This window comes from Propithecus coquereli, unplaced genomic scaffold (genome assembly GCF_000956105.1).
Source record: "Propithecus coquereli isolate 6110/MARCELLA unplaced genomic scaffold, Pcoq_1.0 Scaffold49, whole genome shotgun sequence".
NCBI lineage: Eukaryota > Metazoa > Chordata > Mammalia > Primates > Indriidae > Propithecus > Propithecus coquereli.
Genome location: NW_012150729.1, coordinates 188,458 through 201,510, shown reverse-complemented (window position 1 = coordinate 201,510; position 13,053 = coordinate 188,458). Strand labels below are relative to the sequence as shown.

Below are 13,053 nucleotides of genomic sequence, written 5' to 3'. Positions count from 1 at the left end.
TCAGAGATTTCTCTGCCCCCAAGCCTGTAACTTCCCTGAAACCCTTGCTAGGCCGTTTACTGCTACCTAAAGTCCCATTAAAACAAACATTGAATCTGTCGTGAATCAAATCGTATCTGAAATGCAGTCTTCCCTAGAGTCTCTCAGGTGTTCCCCAGTCCTAAGACCAAAAAACACCACCAAGGCATTTGCAGTAGCACAGACTACAGGAAGGAAATTTGTCCAAAAGGTCAAATCTCTGCACTCAGTGTTACTTTCCATGAGGTCCCTTTAGAATACACATAGGTTCAGAATTATCTCTATTATTTTATATAGACGAGGTATAAAATAGCTCACCTGTTCTCAAGCATCAGACATAGCAAGCACATGTTGTTAAAGAAAAGAAAAACCAATTCAGTGATACTTTTTAAAGCATAGTAAGGCAGACTTTATTCAGGGCCATCTCAATAGGTGTGGGGACCACTGCAACAGGATTTTGCAGTCGGGGAAAGACATTGGGCTCAACTCTGAACACAGCACAGGCAGCCAAGTGGGAATTCATAGCCAAGGAGCAGGGTAGGGGTGAGTGGATGAAAAATCACTAACAGGGAACATCAGGGGTGTGAGGGATTCTTGCTGAAGATAGGTTAGGGTGATCAGACTTCACCTGGGGGATGTGAAGGATAAGGAACCTAATCAGGTTGGAGGGTGGGAGTTCTTGCTAAACCGACTTAGCAGATTTCTTTGCTAAATTGGACTTTACGAAGAAGTGCATAGATGGACATAGGAGAAGGTTCAGGAGCCAAGCAAAGAATTTTTGTCAATATATACGTTAATTCGGGGGAAAAGGACAAATGACATAGCTGAGAATAAAGAAGAAGTATAATGCTGTGCATAACTTTCAGTAAGAATAATTCCAATCAGGGTAACCCAGCAAGAGAGGCAGTGTGGGAACTCTAGTTTGAAGGAAGAGAAGAAATCTGACAAAGAGATATAGCCGTGGGGGAGGGAAAAGAGGAAAGGAAGGACATTCCAGGAATTTCCCCAAATACTGATAAACAGGTCAAATTCCTTGGCACAGGAAATCACTTCATACCAAAAAGGTTTCCAAGTTCCAGCTAATGACTGGATTGCAAACAATGTTGTCCAAAATATGAAAATTCTAGAATAAAAGATTTTGGACCCCCACCAATTCATAGCACCATTTTTAACATTTAAAGCCTTAAGGTTTGCCCTCTTAATTTTACCCACACAAAAACCTCAACTATCCACTGAATGATTCAGAAATAATGCATATGTCATCTCAAGTAATGTCAATATTTAGGAAACCAGAAAAAGATACCAATTTCACAGCCCCTGGGGCACATTTTGGATGAATTCCAAATATGTTTACAGGCAACTGAGAAGAACCCTTGCACTGGCATATAATCGATTCGACCCCAAAATTGTGCCTTCTTTTTGTAAAAGAAAAAAAGAAAAACTCGCAAACCTTAAAGAACATCCAAGAAATTTTATGATTCCAGGTATGAGCGTTTTGGAAAGGTTTTCCTCACATGTGAATCATAGCCTATCAAGGTTAAGTAATGTTTGGTTTTTCAGGTTATGGTAAAAGTAAAGTTGGTAACACTGAGGGAAGCCAAAATATTGCATACAAGTAATCCATAAGTCCCTTGCCCCCACCCTTTCACAAGTCTGAGTTTTCATAAAAAATCATAGCTGTTCAAATGCTGAGTGATGTAATCAAGTAAAATATATCAGTAGACAATACTTGGTAGTAATAAATACTGTTGTCAGATGCCACTTGCCTAAATCCATAACCTTTAAAGGCACCATGTATGAGGTTGGACTACAATCATGTGTCGCCTAACGATGGGGGCACATTCTGAGAAATGCCTCATTAGGCGATTCATCGTGCAATTATCAGGGTGTACTTACACAAACTTAGATGTTACAGCCTGCTACACACCTAGGCTAATTGGTCTATTGCTTCTAGGCTACAAACCTGTTCAGCATGTTACTGTACCGAATACAGTAGACAACTGTAACACAATGGTAAGTATTTGTTTATTTAAACATATCTAAACATAGAAAAGGGTACAGTAAAAATACTGTATTATAATATTAAAGCAACACCCTCATAAACGTGGTCCATTGTTGACCCAAAAAAATGTCATTATTCAGTGCATGACTATAATTCACCAGCAAGAAAACAATAAAAACTGATGGTTAACATTAGTACTGATAATGAGATCTTGAATCTGTGTAAAAGTCTAGCCTGGGAAGTCCAAATAGTTTATGTAGAGGTTGAACTAAAGGGACAAGTCTGTTGAAATCACACTTTTTTTCTTAAAGAAATAAAAAATATTTCTTTCTTTCAGAAGTTATAGTAACAAAGAAAAAACATTCTCCCAGAAGACTTCTCATGGGCATTAGTTTTGCTTAATTTCAGTATATTAATTAACCAAGACAGCTCTTTTGGATACTGTTCTGTTACCTATTTACCTGGGGATTTTTTGTTTGATCTTGATTGCACCAACTGAGACTGTCGAGGCAGCAAAGGTGATGAAGGCAGAGACATGGAGACACCTTTGGCCAAGCTCACCCTATAGGTGTCCTCTGCTACAGGAAGACTGCTCAAAGAAGAGTCACCTCCATGGCCAGGGGGCAGGACTGGAGAAGTCTCTGGACCGAAGTCACCTCCTGGAGTGGAGAGATAACACCTTAGGTTACACCATCCATTACAAATTGATGCAAATTTAATCCCTAAGAACTACATTCTTAAAATGTAATTCTCATATACCAGATATGTGTCGATGTTTTTAAAAATTATTTTCCCCTTGTTATTATTAAAAATTTTTGCCCTGTGAGAAAAAAACTCAAGCTTTACCACTCAAACATCAATCAACTCTGCCACATATCCCTTTCTGCACCACCCTAACTGGTCTGATTTCATTCTTAACAAAGGGTCCAGAAAACCACTGATCCGAGATTAGATCAAGATCAAGTACGAATGCTCCATAGGAAGCTTTGATTTCAGCTAAAGTAAGGGAGGGGATTTATTGGCCTACCATGGATATCAGTAGAACAGATTCAGACGCCAGCCCTTCCAGACTCCCAGGCCTCCCTGGCTCCTCTCCAATAATAAAAGTCCAAGGGAGGGTCTAGCCCACCTCCACATTCCTCCCCAGCACCATCCTCTATTCTTTCATCCCATCTACTCTGCACTCTCCAGAACACGGGGTCCACTCTCCTAAAACTCAACCTCAAACATGCCCCAAACCAGTCATGAGATTGGAGCCCTGGCTCACTCATTAGGCAGATTCCCCTTAGTACTCAACCCCTAAACGAACCTGGGGACAAATAAGCTTACTGTTATGAAATTCTAGGGTAGGCAGACCCCCCAAAAATATAGACGATGCAATCATAGTGTAGAAAGTATAGAAGAAAGAGAATACCTTGGCTAGGAACAGCCTTTCTAAAAAAAACATAGCCAGTCCTCAAGTATTCAGGTAATATGCTTTCCTCCTATTGCTCCTCCCCACCCACCGCCTTCGCCACCCCTGCCCTTAGTATGTACTAAGAAGGAACGGAGGATGTGCAGGGGGAAAAGGTAAGTCATTGTTTTGTTGATTAAACAGCATCTTCAAGCTCTAAATTATGGACAGCAGAATTTGAAAGATACATAGTTTTTTATAAGCCAACCAGTCTCTCTTACAAAAGCTATCCAACTGGCCCTTGCCATGCCTTCCTGACTAAAAAAAACTCAAGGACTAGATTTGAAAAAAAAAAAAAAAAGATAAATGACAGCTGTCTAGCCAAGCGGGAACTCAATTTTTGCAGACCTGTGTGCACAAGGCTCAAATGAGATTCTACCCAAACCGTCAAGTTCCAAATTGCATCATTGTGCTTATTTTTCATATTAGGAGTCATGAGGAAGTAGCAGAGTCATTCCCTCGACAGGCTGGGGGCACAGGCTCATGCCTTACTTTTCAAGGCAATTCAAAACGAGCAGAGCTGTGAACAGAGAAGCTCCAAAATGGGTAAGTCAGCAAAGCCAGAAAGATAACTTCAGTCTTACCTGGACCAGCTATGATGGTTGGTTTTTTTTTTTTTTTTTTTAATAGATAGAGTCTATTAGGCTACAGTACAGTGGCGTTAGCATAGCTCACAGCAACCTTCAACTCCTGGGCTCAAGCAATCCTTCTGCATCAGCCTCCCAAATAGCTGGGACTACAGACATATGCCACCACACTCAGCTAGAAGGGGTTTTAATAAACTTGGGAAACCAAAAGATTTATGACTAACTGCCCAAATGACTGGCATTTAAAGAAAAAAAAAACTGGAATTACTAGAAAACCCTCACTGGAATTACAAAAACAGATACTCGTGCAAATGCCCAAGACAAAGCTCTGTGTGCAAAGAAGGAAGCAGGCAGGAGTTAGAAGCCCTTCCCTCCTAGAGGCCATACAAACAGCAACAGCCCCCACTCTCTACAACCCTCACCCAGCCTGTCTCCCTAGCCAGCTCTAGATACACAGGGGCCAGTCTACCACACCGTGCATGAGCCTGGAAGCTCTCAGAAACCACCTCTTGAGGCCTTTAGCCAGCGTATGAAGCTTCCTGGCTGCCTTCCCTTTGCCTGTCTGACAAGGAAACGGCTCCTAAGGCAGAGCTGGGGCTGCATCACGATGCCAACTCCCACTGGTGCTAGATGCCCTCCGCCCTGACGAGACCCGTGAAAGCAGAGAGACAGTTGTTTTCTCTGGTCCAACACCCGAACCAACACGTTGGTTCTCAAGACTGATCCGCACCACCACTTCATCCTCATGTTAAGAATGCCAGCACGTACTATGCCTGCAAGAATGGCATCAGGTCACCCGATCTGTGGGTGTTTTAGGCAAGAAACACTAGGAGACAGACAAGAACTTGGAAAGCGATGAGGCCACAGCCCACAGCCCCAGAGGGTTACATATATAAGATGTATAGGAGACATCTTGAAGACGTGACACTGGTTTTCCATGTGGTTTGAAGAGAGCTACACTGCCCTGTGGCTGCCCTTACACAGCCTAAATTACAGACCTGGGTAGTCACATGGCTGTGGGTGCTCTGTGTCTCCCTACTCACACATGAATATTACTGACCTATATACAAAAGTAAAAAATATTAATAAAAACCCAGATTTCAAATCCCTTAATTTGGATGGGGAAACAAAAGAAGAGAGAAATACATATACCACCACCAGAAATAAAAAAGTAAAGATTATTACTGAGAAAAGGTTTGTATTCTTAAACACTAAAGAATTTCTCCAACATGATACAAGAGCAATTAGGGATTGAAGGGTAAAAGAGAATTAAAGAGTTTCCTAATCATAAATTCTGCCCATAAACTTTGTTTATGTCAAGCAAAGCAAATATTTTCATTAACTGCAAATCTGGTGGGGATGACTTTCCGAAACATGCTGGAACCATGAGGACCTTCAGCCTTTGGAGCAGCTGGGCCCTGGCACTTTGATTTTATGCAGGCTGCAATAAAACGGGACTTAGGAGACGGGGTTTGGGGGAGGGGGTTTCCCATTTCAAGTTTACTTTGCCATCTCACTATCAGTCCCAAACATGTTGTTCTGTTTAATTTGTTTTTCAGAGGCAGTTAAAATTCCCTCACTTTTAGCTTCCTTTTATTAGAAAGGCACAAAATGGGGAGAGAAATTTTGGGTATGGACAGGAGACAAAGCACAAAGCAGGGTGATCCAGCAGTTCAGGAGCTGGAGACAGCACTCTGGAGCCAGTGGCTTTAACAGCAAGAGGGCAAGGGGGTTAAGGTCAAAGACAGAGCACCACAATGACGCCAGAGGCAGAAAGTGAAAATCTTAGGGGCATCCATATGAACAATGCAATACTGGTTCTGGGCAACATAACACCAGCAACATGATACCAGAAATTCTCCGGTTGATTTAACATTCCTCAGCAGATGCTTAAAGAGGTTTAAGAAGAATGAAAGATGTTTCACTGCACCAACCAGCACGGCTGGCAGTTTTCTTTTGGCCTTGAATAGATGTTTTCTTTTAGCTGTGACCTATTTTATTCCCCACCTCAATTAAGTGATGGGAAGCACACTTCAATCACCCTTCCTGTTGTAGCAGCAGCAATGCCCAGGCCGGGTAGGACAATGCGTCCTCTCCAGGGTACAAAAACCATGTTATCAATGGCCAGTGATTTACCAGGCCTCCTCCTGACAGGCATTTCCCATGGAAGAGTCACACACTGCAGACAGTCACAGCTACCCCAGCGTGCTCTCCATCTCAGAGCATCGAGTCCAGTCACGCTGTCTCTCAGACAGGAAGCTGGGGCCTAGGAGTTTCCCTTGAGGAACAGGGCCACATTCAAGACCTTTACTTTGGGGGAAAAAAAAAAGTGGAGATCCCCAAAACAGACACGTTATAAATGAGTTAACTATGTAAAGAGTCAGCACATTTTCATCGTAAAGGGCCCAACAGTAAATATTTCGGGCTTTGCAGGTTACATACAGCATCTCTTGTTCATACCAACATGCTTACACACACACACACACACACACACACCCCTTTTCTTAAAATCACCAATTCCCAGAAGTCCAAAAATAAAAGACCAGAAAGGGCGTGGGGATATGTGGACATTCATAAGGTCCTCTCTAATAAATAAAAATACATGCAACACACATACAAGAAGTATAAGTCAAAGTCATAATTTGCACAACCTTGCAATTATCAAAGGGGATAAAGCAAGCCAAGAAGGCATTTTAAATTGGCAGACATGGCTTTTGAGAATAGTTTTTTTTTTTGAGACAGAGTCTCACTCTGTTGCCCGGGCTAGAGTGCCGTGGCGTTAGCCTAGCTCACAGCAACCTCGAACTCCTGGGCTCAAGCAATCCTCCTGCCTCAGCCTCCCGAGTAGCTGGGACTACAGGCATGCATCACCATGCCCGGCTAATTTTTTTTTTTCTGTATATATTTTTAGTTGTCCAGATAATTTCTTTCTATTTTTAGTAGAGACAGGGTCTCGCTCTTGTTCAGGCTGGTCTCGAACTCCTGACCTTGAGTGATCCACCCGCCTCGGCCTCCCAGAGTGCTAGGATTACAGGCATGAGCCACCACGCCCGGCCGAGAATAGTTCTTTATTTTAAAATTTGTACACTATTACAGATTGAAAAGGGATTTCAATTCACACGGGAAGAAAATGTCAACCTGGGAGATGACTGCTTAAAGGTGGCTATACAGAATGGCAGTGTTCAACATCATAGATTAGAGGACATGGAGTGCAGGATTAGAGAAGGCTTTAAAAACGGGGGCAAGGAAGGCAGGGAGATGAAAGTAAAAGTGTATTTCAGGAAGGGTACACCTGAGAAAGGCAAGGGTGAACTCAGACATTCAGGTAAATAGGTCTGCAGAGGCAGGAAATAAGATTTCCACTTAGTGTGCCACTGAAGTGGCTTGAGGGGGGCGGGGGATGGAAGCTTAGAATAGAAAGAGAAAGATGTTCTGTTTATCCAGCTCCAGAAAACGAGCCTTGTGCAATACATTTAACTAGGGCATTAAATGTGTTAGGGCATCTTTTGTGCAGTCTCCTCCTTAGAGTACACTAATGTTTCTTAAACTTATTTTCCATCATAAGGTTTTATAACCATGTAACTTTTTTTATACACATACACGCACACAGAGGAGCCTGTATTTACAGAAAATTGGAAAAGATTTTCTCCACAAGATCCAGTATCATTTTTGGACGCTTCAGAAGGCTCATTCTGCAACTAAAAGCACTTTAAACTGTTCTGTGTCTTATAGGAGCTACTAGTACCCTGGCAGTGCTACTAATCATTAATACGTGGTTTCAAAAAGAAAGTTAAGATAAATGCACCAGGAAAACAATTTTCAAAAACCTTATTCACAGATCATGACTAATTCTCACACAGCATCACTGAGAGGCAAGAAAGCAGCCAAACCTCAGGGTACAGAAAAACCTAGCCCACAGGACAAGCTTATCCTTTTGTCATCAAAAATCTACCAAGTGGGTTCTAAACAGAGATCAGTAAATACTGTCCTCACGGTTTTATTCTTAACACGCAATAGTTCCAGAACCAAATGTAAAACGTGCTTTACCCTGAAACAGGTGAGTAAACAGACTGGCATTTCCTCTCTAATTGTCAAAGTTTTTCCTTTAAGACATGTCAGCATGCAAGAGTTTTTGTGCTTTAAAAATATATGACCTCAGAAAAACTCCCACCCCCAAACCCTGGAGGGGTGTACTTTAAAATAACATATTTTTTTAGATGTATTAGGTGCCAGGACAGAGTTTTAGGTGCTTTATATATATTATCTCATTTCATCTTCACAACCATCCCACAAAGTAGGTATTTTCAGCACCCTCCTCCCATGAGGAAACCGAGGCACAGAGAGGAGCAAGTATCTTGCCCGAGGACACCAGCAAGTGTTACTGCAGAGTTTGAACCCAGGCAGTTGGATCCAGACGTCACTGCCTCAGTACTGCTCCCCTCTCAAGAAGCCTACTGAGATACACTTTCAACATTACGTCATTTTGTATAGTTAAGGGAGAAATCCAAAAATAATGTATGTAGGTCTAGGCACAGTACTGGGCCACTGTGAAAAGAAACCTGCTCCCTTGTCTATTTTCACTTTTCATGCTGGCCGTTTAATTAGCTATACAGCACTCCTGGAACACTCCATTTGGGAGGCGCCAAGGCCCAGCAATCATTAATTTTCTCTCAGTCACATCTTATGCTGTCACCATACAAGTGAAGTGGATCCAAGATAGATTTTTAATCATCAAGCACCCTAAATAGCTGCTTCTCCTTTCACTCGGTAGCGTGCATAGCATCGGGGCCTGTTGCTCCCTGGGTGCACTGAGGCTGGTAGCTCTGCCTGGCCCACAAAGAACGAAAGAACAGCTGGCTGTGGTGGAAAGCAGCCTGGCAGGGTTCACCTTAAATCCGTGTGGAATTCATTATTCTACATTTCCTCGTCAGCACAGACTTGTTGCCCAGGTCCATGGAACACACAACTCTGTGGCTCTGCCAGGCACACTGCTACCACACCCGACTAGAGCAGCAACTCCCAACTCCCTCCACACAGAAGGACCCCCAAACCCGGCCCAGGGAGGCTGTTTTAATGGGCCGGGGACACGGTTCAGGCAATGGTCTTTAGAGCTCACCAAGTGATTCTAACATGCAGCTAGGACTAAGACCCACAGAGGCAAGAAGGTGGTCAAAAAGATCTGGAATGCTTGTGTGCCTGTCACAAGACAGAAGTTGGGAGAGAAGAAAAGAAAAAGAAACTTCAGGGAATACTGTACTCAATCATGAAGATGATTAAGAGTTTCCATTATTCAAAATGTGCATTCTTTGAGTGTGTATATGTATCTGTATGTGTGTATATACACACGCACACACAGTAAATGCTTACCTACCTATATAGGTAAACATACGCATTTGTACATACAATGGAAGGTCTCTAGAAGGACATACATGGAACTGGCAGCAGTGGCTGCCTCTGGGAATGGGAATTGACCAATTGAGAGCACAGGTGTGAGACAGACACTTTTAGATGGTTTACATTTTTTTCCTATGTGCGTATGTTTCCTATAAATAATTAAATTTATATTCCCTAGGACTGAGCCACATGTAGATTTAGAGATCTTTAGGCTAACTGGGCTACCCTCTATGGCCTAATTTGTCAAGCGGGTGAAATAAGGTTCTAGTCCACAAGGTATGTGCTCAGAGTGACGTGTGTGTGACGCTCACTGCTCTGCAGTGAGTTTGTTTGCAGCTGACTGCGGTGGACACAGGACACAGGAGGAAGAAGAGGCCGGTGCCCTGCTCTCAAGGTCAGATGCTAGCAGCAAGGAGCCCACCACACTCTTGTCATCAGTGAGCTCTGCGATGTTTGCATTCCTTCTCTCCCCACCCTTCACTATCTCCCCTTCCAGGTCCTGGTCATCTCTGCTGTCGGTGGGGTGGCGGAGTGTGGGTGCACTTGCAGATGCATGCCCACACAGGAACGTGGATAATCCAAAGTCCCAGGGAAACATGAGGATGAGGTCTGCCGGGGAAGAGAGAGAGACAGAGAGAGAGACGGGGGGGGGGGGGGGGGGGCAGGGAAGAAAGTGGATGTTAAAAGGGAAAGAAATGAGGCAGGACACGACCTAGGCATTGAGAGGTAAAGGGAAGAGGGAACAAACAGCTGGTTGAGAAGGGGGGTTGGGTGGAGGGAGGGCACAGGCGATAAAAGCATGAAATCCTGTTTCTGTTTAAAACCACATCTGGCTGGCAGTCCTGGCAAAGCCTCTCCCAACACCCTGGTAAAATATCTGTAACCACAAAGTAAAAGACAAAAACTCACAAGGGAAAAACACTATACTAAAAGAAAGGGATGGTCAGAAAAGGAAAAAATTCCTAGTAATTTTAAGGATGACAAAGGAGCATCCTTTGCTGTTGCAACAAACACTCAGTGGCCTAACCGTGCTGCAGTCTATAGAACATCAGAGCCCAGCCCATCATTCGGGGGAAGATGAGAATCCCTCACCTTGGAGTCTGCGTCTGTATCTCCACCCCACGCCTACCAGCAGGCACCAACAGATCTGGGTAAGTAACACACGGCTGAATAGATCTCCTTTTTTGAGGATAAACAAATAATCAATGATGGGGGACTGAGAAAACAGCTTATTAGTGAAAGGAAAGGGAACATCTTCTTGAAGACTCAAAGGAAGAAGACTTAGAACAAAATTCAGTCAACTACTCAGCAACCTCAGTAGAATATAGGGTGGCATGGCCTCTACATCCTTCATAGGATGTTTCTTTTCTAATCTTAGTCCTATAGATTAAGATATGCTATACTATATATTTATACCATAGACTATTAAAGATAAGGAAATTTAAAAGGCAGTAACAAAATCATGATCCAAATTTCAGGCAGTAAAGCATAATTAACATTACAGAAAATCTAGTCAACGATAAAGAGAATAAGCTTGGGAAGGTTTCCCCAGAATGCAGAGGGAAGGGACAAAAACTTTAATGAAGTGAGAAAAGGTTATAGATATGGAAAACAAAAAAGGTGTTTCTGAGAAGAAATAAGGACACGATGAAGTAATGTTTTTTAAGACTTAAAAAATTATCACAGGTATCCAGGTAAGTATGTAAAAAGTGTTTAGTATGATATAAAACCACAGGGACCTTGAAAGGAACCAGAGTCTGGCTGCACTTAGACTTCTTATGTTGGTTTCCTAGAGCTGCTATAATCAAGTACCACAAACTAGGTGGCCTAAACAACAGAAATTTATTTCCTCACATTTCTAAAGGCTGTAAGTCCAAAATCAAGGTGTGAGGCAGGACCCTGACTGATGTCTCTGAAGACTCTAAGGCAGAATCTAGTCCATGCCTTTCTCTTACTTTCCGGTGTTGTCAGCAATCCTTGACATTCCTTGGCTTACAGATTCATCACTCAAATCTCTGGCTACAGCATCACGTGGCATTCTCTGTCTCTTCTAAGGACAACAGTCATATTGGTTTAGGGCCCACCCTAATTCAGCATGACCTCATCTAAACTTGATTACATCTGCAAAGACTATTTCCAAATAGGGTCACTTTCACCGGTGTCAACGGTTGGGACTTCAATGTACCTTTTTTTGGGAACACAATACCACCCACAACCCTTCTCACCTCCAACACTCAAAGCCAGAAGTCAAAAAAGCAACATCTACAAAACCTGAGGGAAGGAAAAGCATGACCAAATCTTGTAAAACTGTACCAGGTTTTCTATTATATGTGATATCAACCAAAAAAAAATTCTCAAAGCCTCAAAAAATGCACAGCCCATTTATCCTTCTGAAGAAAAAAAAGTTACTGAAGACTCAAAATTAACTACTCAACAGTGAGGACATTATGGTTTTTAAAAAATGCAATGAATTCAATAACCCTATCCTGGCCTTGTAGCACTGCACTCAATTGTCCTTCTTCTATTCCTCCCTTCTCATTCAGGAAGTATGTTTTTTGAACCGTATCTTTACCCCACGGTGCAGAAAGAATCTCTTACCTTATCTGAAGACCTCTTAAAACAATAACTGGCACTACTCTGCCAGAACTTGCTAACAATAGCTCACATTTTTCTTTACATGATTGGGACACAAGACAGGGAAGGTTCTCTTTACCCCCACCCGCCCCTCTAAACAAGCAGAACGGCAGGGAACACCACAATGACCATTTTCATTGCCAAGGAACTGAAATTACAAAAAAGAAAAAGAGAAATCAGAGTTTACCATATGATCACCACTTGAAAAAAAAAAATATTTAAGCCAGTATACACAATCTTTTGTGCACTGTATGACGATAATGGAAAAGTAAGACATACAACCCAAAACTAGAAGGAAGCTCAATACAATGCTGACTGTGATTATTTTTAAGGGAGTGGAAGTATGGCTGTTTTTTTCCCCTTCCTTTTACATTTGCAGTTAGACATATATTCTGTCACTTTTTATAAATGAGACTGTTTTTAAGATAAAATACACTTTATTTTCCAGTAAACATGTATCTGAAACATAAATGTGTATCCATCTCCTTTTACTTCTAGAGGTTCCCCAGGAAGCCGCCCCACTGGACACCTGCCAAGTTCCTGAGATTCCTGCTCTGAGTCCCCTCTCCAGGAAGGAGGGGCTCAACTCTTCCTTCACCCAGGCATCTCGAGCTGCGCCCGCTGTTTTCACTCAATCACGCAGGCTTGCCCATGTCCAGGTCTCACTGCTGTCAGAGGCCTCCCCTGTGAGTGTTCTCACAAGGAAGTTCTGGACTGGCTGTATGGTCCAAGATCCAGCGCTTTACCCCCAGGGACTTCAACACAATTCAAAGGAACCTCACTGCCCTAGCTGTCTACACTCTGGCCTCCCTGCCTTCAACCTCCAGTGTCAAGCAATTAATGCTTTTCTTAACATTGAACTTCTCCAAAATAACCCAAATATACCCTCTTAATTTATAATAATAGAGAACTCACTTTTCTCAGCAGTATTTTGAGGGCAACATGAGAAATGAAAACAATAGGAC

At 42.6% G+C, this 13,053-nt stretch overlaps 1 protein-coding gene across 2 annotated transcripts in view; it reads right to left on the bottom strand.

Annotated features, from left to right (window-relative positions):
- The window catches only part of TANC1 (tetratricopeptide repeat, ankyrin repeat and coiled-coil containing 1), a 226,127-nt gene that overhangs the window by 114,755 nt on the left and 98,319 nt on the right, over nt 1-13,053 (bottom strand). For both annotated transcript variants that reach the window (XM_012655855.1, XM_012655856.1), the window contains exon 4: nt 2,482-2,679. In XM_012655855.1, coding sequence (XP_012511309.1) covers nt 2,482-2,679 — 198 coding nt within the window. The remainder of the gene's footprint in view (nt 1-2,481; nt 2,680-13,053) is intronic.